Raw genomic sequence first — 15,655 nt, 5'->3', positions numbered from 1 at the left:
TGTCTTATCCTCCACAGCTGCAGTCACTATTCTGCTGTTACATCGTGTCTTATCCTCCAGTCACCTCCAGAGCTGCAGTCACTATTCTGCTGTTACATCGCGTCTTATCCTCCAGTCACCTCCAGAGCTGCAGTCACTATTCTGCTGTTACATCGTGTCTTATCCTCCAGTCACCTCCAGAGCTGCAGTCACTATTCTGCTGTTACATCGTGTCTTATCCTCCAGTCACCTCCAGAGCTGCAGTCACTATTCTGCTGTTACATCGTGTCTTATCCTCCAGTCACCTCCAGAGCTGCAGTCACTATTCTGCTGTTACATCATGTCTTATCCTCCAGTCACCTCCAGAGCTGCAGTCACTATTCTGCTGTTACATCGTGTCTTATCCTCCAGTCACCTCCACAGCTGCAGTCACTATTCTGCTGTTACATCGTGTCTTATCCTCCAGTCACCTCCAGAGCTGCAGTCACTATTCTGCTGTTACATCGCGTCTTATCCTCCAGTCACCTCCAGAGCTGCAGTCACTATGCTACTGTTACATTGTGTCTTATCCTCCAGTCACCCCCAGAGCTGCAGTCACTATTCTGCTGTTACATCGTGTCTTATCCTCCAGTCACCTCCAGAGCTGCAGTCACTATTCTGCTGTTACATAGTGTCTTATACTCCAGTCACCTCCAGAGCTGCAGTCACTATTCTGCTGTTACATCATGTCTTATCCTCCAGTCACCTCCAGAGCTGCAGTCACTATTCTGCTGTTACATAGTGTCTTATACTCCAGTCACCTCCAGAGCTGCAGTCACTATTCTGCTGTTACATCGTGTCTTATCCTCCAGTCACCTCCAGAGCTGCAGTCACTATGCTACTGTTACATTGTGTCTTATCCTCCGGTCACCCCCAGAGCTGCAGTCACTATTCTGCGGTTACATCGTGTCTTATCCTCCAGTCACCTCCAGAGCTGCAGTCACTATTCTGCTGTTACATAGTGTCTTATACTCCAGTCACCTCCAGAGCTGCAGTCACTATTCTGCTGTTACATCGTGTCTTATACTCCAGTCACCTCCAGAGCTGCAGTCACTATTCTGCTGTTACATCATGTCTTATCCTCCAGTCACTTCCAGAGCTGCAGTCACTATTCTGCTGTTACATAGTGTCTTATACTCCAGTCACCTCCAGAGCTGCAGTCACTATTCTGCTGTTACATCGTGTCTTAAACTCCAGTCACCTCCAGAGCTGCAGTCACTATTCTGCTGTTACATCATGTCTTATCCTCCAGTCACCTCCAGAGCTGCAGTCACTATTCTGCTGTTACATCATGTCTTATCCTCCAGTCACCTCCAGAGCTGCAGTCACTATTCTGCTGTTACATAGTGTCTTATACTCCAGTCACCTCCAGAGCTGCAGTCACTATTCTGCTGTTACATCATGTCTTATCCTCCAGTCACCTCCAGAGCTGCAGTCACTATTCTGCTGTTACATCGTGTCTTATCCTCCAGTCACCTCCACAGCTGCAGTCACTATTCTGCTGTTACATCGTGTCTTATCCTCCAGTCACCTCCAGAGCTGCAGTCACTATTCTGCTGTTACATCGCGTCTTATCCTCCAGTCACCTCCAGAGCTGCAGTCACTATGCTACTGTTACATTGTGTCTTATCCTCCAGTCACCCCCAGAGCTGCAGTCACTATTCTGCTGTTACATCGTGTCTTATCCTCCAGTCACCTCCAGAGCTGCAGTCACTATTCTGCTGTTACATAGTGTCTTATACTCCAGTCACCTCCAGAGCTGCAGTCACTATTCTGCTGTTACATCATGTCTTATCCTCCAGTCACCTCCAGAGCTGCAGTCACTATTCTGCTGTTACATAGTGTCTTATACTCCAGTCACCTCCAGAGCTGCAGTCACTATTCTGCTGTTACATCGTGTCTTATACTCCAGTCACCTCCAGAGCTGCAGTCACTATTCTGCTGTTACATCATGTCTTATCCTCCAGTCACTTCCAGAGCTGCAGTCACTATTCTGCTGTTACATAGTGTCTTATACTCCAGTCACCTCCAGAGCTGCAGTCACTATTCTGCTGTTACATCGTGTCTTATACTCCAGTCACCTCCAGAGCTGCAGTCACTATTCTGCTGTTACATCATGTCTTATCCTCCAGTCACTTCCAGAGCTGCAGTCACTATTCTGCTGTTACATCGTGTCTTATCCTCCAGTCACCTCCAGAGCTATAGTCACTATTCTGCTGTTACATCATGTCTTATCCTCCAGTCACCTCCAGAGCTGCAGTCACTATTCTGCTGTTACATAGTGTCTTATACTCCAGTCACCTCCAGAGCTGCACTCACTATTCTGCTGTTACATAGTGTCTTATACTCCAGTCACCTCCAGAGCTGCAGTCACTATTCTGCTGTTACATCATGTCTTATCCTCCAGTCACCTCCAGATCTGCAGTCACTATTCTGCTGTTACATCATGTCTTATCCTCCAGTCACCTCCAGAGCTGCAGTCACTATTCTGCTGTTACATAGTGTCTTATACTCCAGTCACCTCCAGAGCTGCACTCACTATTCTGCTGTTACATAGTGTCTTATCCTCCAGTCACCTCCAGAGCTGCAGTCACTATTCTGCTGTTACATCATGTCTTATCCTCCAGTCACCTCCAGAGCTGCAGTCACTATTCTGCTGTTACATAGTGTCTTATACTCCAGTCACCTCCAGAGCTGCACTCACTATTCTGCTGTTACACAGTGTCTTATACTCCAGTCACCTCCAGAGCTGCACTCACTATTCTGCTGTTACATAGTGTCTTATACTCCAGTCACCTCCAGAGCTGCACAATAATAGCAGTGTGATCAGACACAGGAGTTCTCACAGAGGCATTGGGGACGTCGCTCGCTGTTTTCTAATTCACAACATGAAGAGAAATGTAGATAATTTTTAACTACTTTACAGAAAATAACAAAAAATGACCATTATTCTGTTCTGATAAACAGCAGTGTCTGCATTTGTCTTTACAAACTCACAATATGTCCAATTTTTTGAGGATTGAGCATCCTGTGAATCATGAACCTAACATTTAGCTGTTACCCACAGTTTTTTAGAGCTGCGTCACATCTATGTTGCATAGAGTCGTGTCACACCTGGTGAGGGAAAGACTAAGTGCACAACAACGGGAAGAGGAGGAGGAAGTCCAAACAATAGGGAAAGGGGGAGTGGAGACCCCTAGGCAGATCTGACTATTCCCCGACTCCCCTAAGGTCCCTAAATAGGTTCCGCACATATCGCCGAGCAGGAAACCTAATCCCTGACTGCAAATAGTGCAAGCTACATGTGCGGCTATAGCCATCCTAAGATTACTATAAGAACACCGACACTTCATTTCTATCATTTAAGCCGGTCGGGACCCTGCGCCTGTGAGCGGAGAGTTTATGTAAGTCCCCACCTTGTCCTGACAAACGGACCTGCTCCAATCCTGCAAACCGCAGGACCCGTGGATTTCCCGCACGGCAATCGCAAATGCGGTCAATCAATCTTTTGGAACCTTTTTGGCTTTGAATTGATGTAAAATGCTCTCGGAACCTCACAAAAGCTGGACGGATAGTTTTACCTATATAGAAATAATTACATAAAACAACAAATTGTGTGCGACAAGAAATAAAATCACGCACTAAATCATCAATAGAACCTATATTAAGCAATTTATCAGCGATATGGAACTGACAAAAATTGCAATGTCCACATTTGATATTGCCCCCCAGGGAATCCGTATCTAACCAATTTTTTTTATACTATTTTAAATCTGTTTTTAACCAACATGTCCCTCAAGGTCTTTGGTACGTCTACAGGAGACTACAGGTCCCCTTTCTACAATCTCTGTTAATGTCTCATCACTAGTGTTGAGCATTCCGATACTGTAATATCGGGTATCGGCCGATATTCGCGGTATCGGAATTCCGATACTTAATTCCGATACTTTTACAATATCGGATACCGGAATTGGAAGTTCCCATAATGCCTGCGCTCTGCAGTGTCTGTGAAGGATGACAAGTTGGATGGCAGCGCTCAGCTGAGATCCAGCCTGTCATCAGAATGCCATCCCAGCGGGGGAGAATTCTCCTGATTGTTTAAAAGCCGGCGGGCGGTATAAAGCCGCCGGCTTTTAAACAATCACACAGCCCCATACTGCTTCCCCGCAGCCTCCGACCCCGATCCTCCGCTCCCCTCGCCACCTCCCATCCCGATCGTAAGTTAGGACCGGGCGGGGAGCGCAGCACCAAGGAGCGGGGAGCGAAGGACCCGGGCGGGGAAGCCGGCAGTGAAAAGACTTCACCGCCGGCTTTCCCGTTCTGTGCTGCGCTTTCCCGCCGGTTATTTCAAATGAACAGCTGAGGTATCAGGTGATGCCGATCAGCTGTTCATTTGAAGTCGCCGCGGTGCCCTCAGAGGGTTCATGTGAGTTCATGCTTGACTGCATGAACTCACATGAACTTTCCCACGGCCGCACAGGTCAGCCTCACCTCCCAGACGATCAGACCGTCATGATTAGTGTGTGTGCGGGGTGTGTGCGCGATGTTTGTGCGGGTGTGCGCGGTGTCTGTGCGATGTGTGCGGGTGTGTGCGGTGTCTGTGCGGGTGTGTGCGGTGTCTGTGCGATGTGTGCGGGTGTGTGCGGTGTGTGTACGGGTGTGTGCGTGCAGGCAGACATAGGCCGATGTGACACTACTACTCCCATCGGCCTATGTCTGTCCCCCGTCCACTCCTGCCAGCAGGATCAGCTCGATGGGAGCAGTAGTTCCCATCAGCCTGATCCTGCTATTTAAATTGCCCTACTGTGTCCCCAATAAATGTTAGATACATGTCATTGGTGGCCAGTGGTTACCTAAAAGAAATTAGTTCATACATTACCTGTCCCCGCCGATCGCCACCTAAAATAAAGTAAAAAATAAAAAACTACACCTATACTCACCTAGACACCTAATTCCCCGAAGCCATCGATCTCCTGTAATAAAATATAAAATAATAAACCACAACCTTATCCTTACCCCTCCGTAGTAGTCCACGAGTGTCCCACGAAGATCTCCAGTTCAGAGCAGCCACATAGAATGTGACCGCTCTGAACCGCTGCCGCCGCTAGAATGACGGGGCCGTAAGGGTTCACCGGAGTTCAGGCAGCGCTGCTCCGGTTAGCTCCTTTACGGCACTGCTGTATCGTGAGAAATTCCCACGGTACAGCACTGCCGTAAAGGAGGTCTCCGGAGCTGCGCTGCCTGAATGCACTCCGGTGACCTCAGTCAGTGGCTCCCGCTGCCGGGAGCGGACGTGTTCCCGACAGTGTGAGCTTACAGCAGCCATGACAGCTGTCACCATCTCCAGATGTGACAGCTGTGCATGGGAGATCAGCGCAGGAACGTGGACAGGGAACTATTATTTTTAGTAAACTAAGAATTAAATAAAATTGTGTGTTTTATTTCAAATAAATTATTTTTTTCTGGGTGTAGTGTTTTTTCTTTTTAACACTTTGTAGGTTAGTAATGGGGGTGTCTTATAGACGCCCATCATTACTAACCTGGGCTTCATGGCAGCTGGCGCTGACATGAACCCCACCACTATTACCCCCTGCCACCGCACCAGGGCAGCGTGGAAGAGCGAGGCTAAGTGCCAGAATTGGCACATCCTATGGATGCGCCATTTCTGGGGCGGCTGACGACTGGTGTTTCTAGCCTGGGAGGGGGCCAATATTCATGGCTCCCTTCCTGGGCTATTAATATCAGCCCCCAGCTGTCTGCCTAGCCTTTGCTAGCTATTAAAATAGGGGGGACCCCACGTCATTTTTTTTGGGGGGGTCCCCCATTTTAATAGCTAGTAAAGGCTAGGTATTCAGCTGGGGGCTGATATTAGTAGCCTGGGAAGCTCCGTGGGTATTACCCCCTTCCCAGGCTTCAAACATCTGCCCCAGCCGTCTGCTTAACCTCCGCTAGAGACTAAAATTATGGGGGATCCCACGCCATTTTTTTTTTAAATAAATCCATTATTTTAACACTAAATGACATTTGAGGAGTTAATAAAGATGCAGTCCCTAAATTATTATTTATTTTTTAATTAATTTTTCCCAAAACTTTTGACGTGGGCTTCGCCATATTTTTGTATGCCAGCCAGGTACAGCATCCAGCTTCTATGAATGCGCCATTTTCCGGGGCGGCTGCGGACTGCAATTTTCAGCGGGGGGGGGGGGGGGGCAGAAAGCTTGGGCCTCCCTGCGCTGCAGATTCCAGCCCCCAGCTGCCTAGTTGTACCTGGCTGGACACAAAAATAGGGCGAAGCCCCACGTATTTTTTTTTTAATTATTTCAGGAAATTCATTAAATAATTAAAAAAAAATTATGTGGGGCTTCGCCCTATATTTGTGTCCAGTCAGGTACAGCAGGCAGGAACGGGCTGCCCCCAACCACCAGCTGCCTATTTGTACCTGGCCGGACACAACAATATAGGGAAGCCCTTTTTTTCTTAATTATTCCATGAATTTCATGAAATAATTAAAAAAAAAAATACGTGGGGCTTCGCCCTATTTTTGTGTCCAGCCAGGTACAACTAGGCAGCTGGGGGCTGGAATCTGCAGCGCAGGGAGGCCCAAGCTTTCTGGGCCCCCACCCGCTGCAAATTGCAGTCCGCAGCCGCCCCGGAAAATGGCGCGTTCATAGAAGCGTCATCTTCTGGCGCTGTACCCAACTCATCCAGGGCCCTGGTGCGGTGGCTCACTGGGTAATAAAGGGGTTAAGGCCAGCTTGGCATTATCAGCTGGCCCTAAGCCCGAAATTCATGGGGTCACGCCAATATTAGACATGACCGCCATGAATTTCTAGTAAAGTATTTAAAAAAAACACAACACCCAGAATAAAGTCCTTTAATTGAAATAAACACACAATTCTTTATTGTTCTAAATTAAACCATACTTACCATCACGCCCATTCCAGCTGAAGCCAACGATCTCCTGCAATAAAAGAAAAATAATAAAGCAACCTCATCCTTACCTTTCCATGGTTCCCACGACAGCTTCAGCTCTGCTACATCGAGATGACAGGCTGGACCGCAGGAGAACGCTGCCATCCAGCCTGTCATCCCGCAGACACTGAGAAGCGCAGGCATGCTTCCACTCCTCAGTGTCTGGCTGTGACGGCATCCAGATGAGCCGAGGTCATGTCCAATGAACTCAGCTCACCTCATGTACGTCACTGACAGCGTGGGAAAATTCTCCTGCACTCAGCACTTCAGCGTGAGAATTTTCCCACGCTGTCAGTGACGTGCATGAGGTGAGCTGAGTTCATTGGACATGACCTCGGCTCATCTGGATGACGTCACAGAGAGACACTGAGGAGCGCAAGCAAGCCTGCGCTTCTCAGTGTCTGCGGGATGACAGGCTGGATGGCAGCGTTCTGCTGCGGTCCAGCCTGTCATCTCGATGTAGCAGAGCTGAAGCTGTCGTGGGAACCATGGAAAGGTAAGGATGAGGTTGCTTTATTATTTTTCTTTTATTGCAGGAGATCGTTGGCTTCAGCTGGAATGGGCGTGATGGTAAGTATGGTTTAATTTAGAACAATAAAGAATTGTGTCTTTATTTCAATTAAAGGACTTTATTCTGGGTGTTTGTGTTTTTTTTAACTTTGACTATGGGGTTAGTAATGGGGGTGTCTTATAGACGCCTCTCCATTACTAACCTGGGCTTGATGTCAGCTGGCATTATAAGCTGACATCAACCCCAACCCTATTACCCCCTGCCACCGCACCAGGGCAGCGTGGAAGAGCGAGGCTAAGTGCCAGAATTGGCGCATCCTATGAATGCGCCATTTCTGGGGCGGCTGACGGCTGGTGTTTCTAGCCTGGGAGGGGGCCAATATTCATGGCACCCTTCCTGGGCTATTAATATCAGCCCCCAGCTGTCTGCCTAGCCTGTGCTAGCTATTAAATTAGGGGGGACCCCACGTTATTTTTTTTGGGGGGGTTCCCCCATTTTAATAGCTAGTAAAGGCTAGGTATTCAGCTGGGGGCTGATATTAGTAGCCTGGGAAGCTCCGTGGGTATTACCCCCTTCCCAGGCTTCAAACATTTGCCCCAGCCGTCTGCTTAACCTCCGCTAGAGCCTAAAATTAAGGGGAACCCCACGCCAATTTTTTTTTAAATAAATCCTTTATTTTAACACTAAATGACAAGTACAGTAATCAACACTATTACTGTACTTCATATATATGTGACTGACATGTTTCTATCTATCTAATCTATGTGTGATTCTCTATTCTTTCTATTCTAAATTGTCGGGTACCGCTGCTGAATTGCCGGCCGGCTTTCTTAAAGAGACGGTGCATGAAAACACTATTATTTTTTTTAATAAATCCTTTACACTAAATGACAAGTACAGTAAGCAACACTGTCACTGTACTTCATATATATGTGACTGACATGTTTCTATCTATCTAATCTATGTGTGAAGCTCTATTCTTTCTGTTGTAAATTGTCGGGTACCGGTGTATGCCGCTGATGAATTGCCGGCTTTTCATGTCATTCTACATTATTCTTAGTTGTTTTCCTTCATGTAGAATTAACCTACAAGAAAAGAAAGGGTTTATTTTCATTCCGATATTTGTGTCCCATTGACTTGCATTGGTTTCCGGTATCGGAATCGGCGATATCCGATACTTTTTGGGTATCGGCCCGATCCAATCCGATACGATATTTCCTGATATCGGAAGGTATCGCTCAACACTACTCATCACCTTTTAGAATATGCCAGTTCTTTTGCTGAAATTAAAGATAAATATATTTTCTCTTTTTGTTTATCTAGACCACTTTTTAATAAGACTTCCCCCCAATGTATCCCCCCAGATCCCCCCGGGAGGGTCTCCTCTTCTGCGTTCCACGGTGGCTGCTGGGTTGTGGGCGGGGTTATTCCCCTGCGTCACACCCGGCATCCACCACACGCTCTGCCTCTCCCCATTCATTGGGAAAACGCGCGGTGGATGCCGGGTGTGACGCGGGCAGCCAACCCAGCAGCCACCGCGGGAACCCCAGCGCTGAGTCAGGCATCACGTCAGCGCGGGGTCACGTGATGCCTGTGAGCGACTACCGATAGCGCCCCTCACAGGCATTATCTGCAAAGGAAGGTATTTACAGAGATACTTATGCCCACATGCTGAATACATTGGGCAGTTTTTAAAAAAGTACCGGAAAACTTCTTTAAATGATAGAAATGAAATGTTCTTATGGTTATCTTAGGATGGCTATAGCCGCAAACCCGTTTTTGGTGTTCAAAATATAAAAATATAAAGGAGATGAAACAGTATCTTGGTTGTGTATTGGAATACGATGTATCTTGGCATGTCTTGTATTTTGTTTTTAATTGATCTTTTTAATTTGCAGCTGTATGGTGTCATGAGATTGGACGGTGATAGGTTGCACTTAAGTTAAATGTAGTCACCTCCGTCGCTTCCCCCATACTTGTCTGACCCGTCGAAGCGAATTTGCGCGAAACGGTCGTCGTCAATACAGGTGTAACACGTATACCTCCCAGCTTGTGTTTTTATTCATGAAACAATAAAGAAGCAACTTTTATTCAGACCACTGAGCACTAGTCAGCCCCCACTACAACTAAAGACAAAACGGGTAAACAAACAAGGGAATACACTTAGCTTGAGAAGACACCAGAGAGATCACGCCAACTATAATCCAAGGGAACTCCAAGAAGACACTAGGCAACTACTACTACTTCAAGCCTGGACAGAGGAAAATAGAGCTGTCACCAGTGACTCTCTGGAGAGACTGAAGGGATTTAAACATCCAGCAAGGGTGTGTCGATTAGCAACAGTAGGTGGAGGTCACTGCTAGGTCCTAGAGGGAGAAGGATATCACTACACTACAGAGATGAAAAGATCAAGCAGGTGCCTGAAGAGCTAAGCTCAATGACCTACAGCTGGATCCAGAACAACTGTCTGTCACACCGGACACACCAGTGACAAGTCAACCAACTTCTGGCTCCAGTCACCTGTTATTCCAGCCCAGGAGGCTTTGACTACATCCCACAATTTTTTGGCATTTGTTGACTTTGCCTCAGAAACAGCATTTTTGATATCACCCCACAAGTGTTCTATTGGATTAAGGTCCGGGGATTGGCCACTCCATAACCTCAATTTTGTTGGACTGGAACCAATATTTTGCTGGTTTATTGGCGTATTCAGGGTCATTGTCCTGTTGAAACACCCATTTCAAGGACATATCCTCTTCAGTGTAAGGCAACATGACCTCTTCAAGTACTTTAATATATACAAACTGGTCCATGATCCCTGCTGTACGGTAAATAGGTCCGGCACCATAGTAAGAGAAACATGCCCATATCACAATGTTTTCACCATGCTTCACTGTCTGCAGGGTGTACTGTGGCTGAATGAAGAGTTTGGGGGTCGTCTGATGAACTGTCTGCGGCCCTTGGACCCAAAAAGAACAATTTTACTTTCATCCGTCCACAAAATGTTTCTCCATTTCTCTTTAGGCCGGTTGATGTGTTATTTGTCAAATTGCATCCGCTTCAGTACATGTCTTTTTTGTAACAGTGGGACTTTGCGGGGACTTCTTGGTAAGAGATTAGCTTCACACAGGCGTCTTCTAACTGTCACAGTCCTCACAGGTAATTGAAGACTGTCTGTGATCATCCTGGAGCCGATCATTGGCTGAGCCTTCGCCATTCTGGCTATTCTTCCATCCATTCGGATGGTAGTCTTCCGTTTTCTTCCACGTCTCTCTGGTTTTGGTTTCCGTTATAAAGCATTGGAGATCATTTTAGCTGAACAGCCGATCATTGTCTGCACTTCTTTATAAGTTTTACCTTCTCCAATTAACTTTTTAATCACAGTAAGCTGTTCTTCTGAGCAATGTCTGGAACGACCCATATTTCTCAGGCTTTCAAGGAGAAATGCAGGTACAACATGTGCTGCTTCATCCTTAAATAAGGGCCCCCCTGATTCACCCCTGTTTCTTCACAGAATGATTGACCTCCACACTGCTATTATATTTAACACATCCCCGTACAATTAATTATTCAGATACACAGAGTCAGAAACCTGCAGACCGTGAATGCGGAGTCTGGGGGTTTCTTACAATCTACTGCACCGACTGGGAAATTGTCTGACATGTGGTGGTATAATCAATACCAAAACCAGCGATTAATCTGGATAGTCATATTGGACGGCTAGTGTTTTAACTGCTGTTACAGCTCTGGATGTGACTGGAGGATGAGATGCAGACCTCACAGAGCTGACAGTGTGGGCAGAGATGAAGTGCAGGCTGTGCCCATGTGGCGGGGGGCCGCGCTGTGTCGCCCTCACACTTACTCGTTGGCCAGTATCTTGCTGGTGTACGGATTCCTCCTGACGTAGCCCAGGAGCCAGCGCTGACAGAACAGGTAGGCGCAGCTCACCGTCCCGCAGATCACCCTGTGGTATGAGCAGAGATCAGCACCTTAATAACGCACTCGCACCCTGCCTGGCACCAGAGAGTCAGAGTCATCCCTGTAAGTCGGGTCCTCAGAGGATTCGTCTCTGGACACAACAGAGATCTTCTACAGCAATTCACTGCTCCACTAGCAGCTGAACCCCAGTAATGGCCCCATGGGCCGACGGGTGTATGGGGGTCTCCAGACTCTACACCCACAGATAATGTCAGGAGGGGGGCGGATGGGGCATGTTGGAACCTATAAGCCCAATCCTGGATGTGAAGCCAGAAGGAGGGCACAGGAGCCTGGTGGAGGAAGACAGAGGAGTCTGAAGGAGAAAGAGGAAGACAGAGGAGTCTGAAGGAGAAAGAGGAGAACAGAGGGGTCTGGAGGAGGAGGAGGAAGACAGAGGAGTCTGGAGGAGGAGGAGGAAGACAGAGGAGTCTGGAGGAGGAGGAGGAAGACAGAGGAGTCTGGACGAGGAGGAGGAGGAAGACAGGAGTCTGGAGGAGGAGGAGGAAGACAGAGGAGTCTGGACGAGGAGGAGGAGGAAGACAGAGGAGTCTGGACGAGGAGGAGGAAGACAAAGGAGTCTGGAGGAGGAGGAAGACAGAGGAGTCTGGAGGAGAAAGAGGAGAACAGAGGAGTCTCAAGGAGGAGGAAGACAGAGGAGTCTGAAGGAGGAGGAAGACAGAGGAGTCTGAAGGAGAAAGAGGAAGACAGAGGAGTCTGAAGGAGAAAGAGGAGAACAGAGGAGTCTGAAGGAGAAAGAGGAGAACAGAGGAGTCTGAAGGAGAAAGAGGAGAACAGAGGAGTCTGAAGGAGGAGGAAGACAGAGGAGTCTGGAGGAGGAGGAGGAAGACAGAGGAGTCTGGAGGAGGAGGAGTAAGACAGAGGAGTCTGGAGGAGGAGGAAGACAGAGGAGTCTGAAGGAGAAAGTGGAAGACAGAGGAGTCTGAAGGAGAAAGAGGAAGACAGAGGAGTCTGAAGGAGAAAGAGGAGAACAGAGGAGTCTGAAGGAGAAAGAGGAGAACAGAGGAGAACAGAGGAGTCTGAAGGAGGAGGAAGACAGAGGAGTCTGGAGGAGGAGGAGGAAGACAGAGGAGTCTGGAGGAGGAGGAAGAAGACAGAGGAGTCTGGAGGAGGAGGAGGAAGACAGAGGAGTCTGGAGGAGGAGGAGGAAGACAGAGGAGTCTGAAGGAGAAAGAGGAAGACACAGGAATCTGAAGGAGAAAGAGGAGAACAGAGGAGTCTGAAGGAGAAAGAGGAGAACAGAGGAGTCTGAAGGAGGAGGAAGACAGGAGTCTGGAGAAGGAGGAAGACAGAGGAAGACAGAGGAGTCTGGAGGAGGAGGAGGAAGACAGAGGAGTCTGGAGGAGGAGGAAGACAGGGGAGTCTGGAGGAGGAGGAGGAAGACAGAGGAGTCTGGAGGAGGAGGAGGAGGAAGACAGAGGAGTCTGGGGGAGGAGGAGGAAGACAGAGGAGTCTGGGGGAGGAGGAGGAAGACAGAGGAGTCTGGGGGAGGAGGAGGAAGACAGAGGAGTCTGGGGGAGGAGGAGGAAGACAGGAGTCTGGAGGAGGAGGAGGAGGAAGACAGAGGAGTCTGGAGGAGAAGGAGGAAGACAGAGGAGTCTGGAGGAGAAGGAGGAAGACAGAGGAGTCTGGAGGAGAAGGAGGAAGACAGAGGAGTCTGGAGGAGAAGGAGGAGAACAGAGGAGTCTGAAGGAGGAGGAAGACAGAGGAATCTGAAGGAGAAAGAGGAGAACAGAGGAGTCTGAAGGAGGAGGAGGAAGACAGAGGAATCTGGAGGAGGAGGAAGACAGATGAGTCTGGATGTGGAGGAGGATGACAGAGGAGTCTGGAGGAGGAGGAGGAAGACAGAGGAGTCTGGAGGAGGAGGAGGAAGACAGGAGTCTGGAGGAGGAGGAGGAAGACAGAGGAGTCTGGAGGAGGAGGAGGTGGAAGACAGAGGAGTCTGAAGGAGAAAGAGGAGAACAAAGGAGTATGAAGGAGAAAGAGGAGAACAGAGGAGTCTGAAGGAGGAGGAAGACAGAGGAATCTGGAGGAGGAGGAAGACAGAGGAGTCTGGAGGAGGAGGAAGACAGAGGAGTCTGGAGGAGGAGGAAGACAGAGGAGTCTGGAGGAGGAGGAAGACAGAGGAGTCTGAAGGAGAAAGAGGAAGACAGAGGAATCTGAAGGAGAAAGAGGACAGAGGAATCTGAAGGAGAAAGAGGAGAACAGAGGGGTCTGGAGGAGGAGGAGGAAGACAGAGGAGTCTGGAGGAGGAGAAGGAAGACAGAGGAGTCTGAAGGAGAAAGAGGAAGACAGAGGAGTCTGAAGGAGAAAGAGGAAGACAGAGGAGTCTGAAGGAGAAAGAGGAGAACAGAGGGGTCTGGAGGAGGAGGAGGAAGACAGAGGAGTCTGGAAGAGGAGGAGGAAGACAGAGGAGTCTGGAGGAGGAGGAGTAAGACAGAGGAGTCTGGAGGAGGAGGAAGACAGAGGAGTCTGAAGGAGAAAGCGGAAGACAGAGGAGTCTGAAGGAGAAAGAGGAAGACAGAGGAGTCTGGAGGAGAAAGAGGAGAACAGAGGAGTCTGAAGGATGAGGAGGAAGACAGAGGAGTCTGGAGGAGGAGGAGGAAGACAGAGGAGTCTGGAGGAGGAGGAGGAAGACAGAGGAGTCTGGAGGAGAAGGAGAACAGAGGAGTCTGAAGGAGGAGGAAGACAGAGGAATCTGAAGGAGAAAGAGGAGAACAGAGGAGTCTGAAGGAGGAGGAGGAAGACAGAGGAGTCTGGAGGAGGAGGAAGACAGATGAGTCTGGATGCGGAGGAGGATGACAGAGGAGTCTGGAGGAGGAGGAGGAAGACAGAGGAGTCTGGAGGAGGAGGAAGACAGGGGAGTCTGGAGGAGGAGGAGGAAGACAGAGGAGTCTGGAGGAGGAGGAGGAGGAAGACAGAGGAGTCTGGGGGAGGAGGAGGAAGACAGAGGAGTCTGGGGGAGGAGGAGGAAGACAGAGGAGTCTGGGGGAGGAGGCGGAAGACAGAGGAGTCTGGGGGAGGAGGAGGAAGACAGAGGAGTCTGGGGGAGGAGGAGGAAGACAGGAGTCTGGAGGAGGAGGAGGAAGACAGAGGAGTCTGGAGGAGAAGGAGGAAGACAGAGGAGTCTGGAGGAGAAGGAGGAAGACAGAGGAGTCTGGAGGAGAAGGAGGAAGACAGAGGAGTCTGGAGGAGAAGGAGGAAGACAGAGGAGTCTGGAGGAGAAGGCAGAAGATAGAGGAGTCTGGAGGAGAAGGAGGAGAACAGAGGAGTCTGAAGGAGGAGGAAGACAGAGGAATCTGAAGGAGAAAGAGGAGAACAGAGGAGTCTGAAGGAGGAGGAGGAAGACAGAGGAGTCTGGAGGAGGAGGAAGACAGATGAGTCTGGATGCGGAGGAGGATGACAGAGGAGTCTGGAGGAGGAGGAGGAAGACAGGAGTCGGGAGGAGGAGGAGGAAGACAGAGGAGTCTGAAGGAGAAAGAGGAGAACAAAGGAGTATGAAGGAGAAAGAGGAGAACAGAGGAGTCTGAAGGAGGAGGAAGACAGAGGAGTCTGGAGGAGGAGGAAGACAGAGGAGTCTGGAGGAGGAGGAAGACAGAGGAGTCTGGAGGAGGAGGAAGACAGAGGAGTCTGGAGGAGGAAGACAGAGGAAGACAGAGGAGTCTGGAGGAGGAGGAAGACAGAGGAGTCTGGAGGAGGAGGAAGACAGAGGAGTCTGAAGGAGAAAGAGGAAGACAGAGGAGTCTGAAGGAGAAAGAGGAGGACAGAGGAATCTGAAGGAGAAAGAGGAGAACAGAGGGGTCTGGAGGAGGAGGAGGAAGACAGAGGAGTCTGGAGGAGGAGAAGGAAGACAGAGGAGTCTGAAGGAGAAAGAGGAAGACAGAGGAGTCTGAAGGAGAAAGAGGAAGACAGAGGAGTCTGAAGGAGAAAGAGGAGAACAGAGGGGTCTGGAGGAGGAGGAGGAAGACAGAGGAGTCTGGAGGAGGAGGAGGAAGACAGAGGAGTCTGGAGGAGGAGGAGTAAGACAGAGGAGTCTGGAGGAGGAGGAAGACAGAGGAGTCTGAAGGAGAAAGAGAACAGAGGAGTCTGAAGGAGAAAGAGGAGAACAGAGGAGTCTGAAGGAGGAGGAAGACAGAGGAGTCTGGAGGAGGAGGAGGA

General features: G+C 49.1%; 1 protein-coding gene across 9 annotated transcripts in view; it reads right to left on the bottom strand.

The window, feature by feature from the left end:
* Positions 1 to 15,655, bottom strand: part of CLCNKA (chloride voltage-gated channel Ka) — a 233,901-nt gene that overhangs the window by 6,443 nt on the left and 211,803 nt on the right. For all 9 annotated transcript variants that reach the window (XM_073656124.1, XM_073656122.1, XM_073656125.1 and 6 more), the window contains one exon: positions 11,364 to 11,465. In XM_073656124.1, the coding sequence (XP_073512225.1) occupies positions 11,364 to 11,465 (102 nt within the window). The remainder of the gene's footprint in view (positions 1 to 11,363; positions 11,466 to 15,655) is intronic.

Source organism: Phyllobates terribilis, unplaced genomic scaffold, assembly GCF_046119375.1.
Source record: "Phyllobates terribilis strain yellow unplaced genomic scaffold, ASM4611937v1 Scaffold_12__6_contigs__length_324123572, whole genome shotgun sequence".
In the NCBI taxonomy this organism is placed as follows: domain Eukaryota; kingdom Metazoa; phylum Chordata; class Amphibia; order Anura; family Dendrobatidae; genus Phyllobates; species Phyllobates terribilis.
This window is presented reverse-complemented; position numbering and strand designations above follow the sequence as displayed.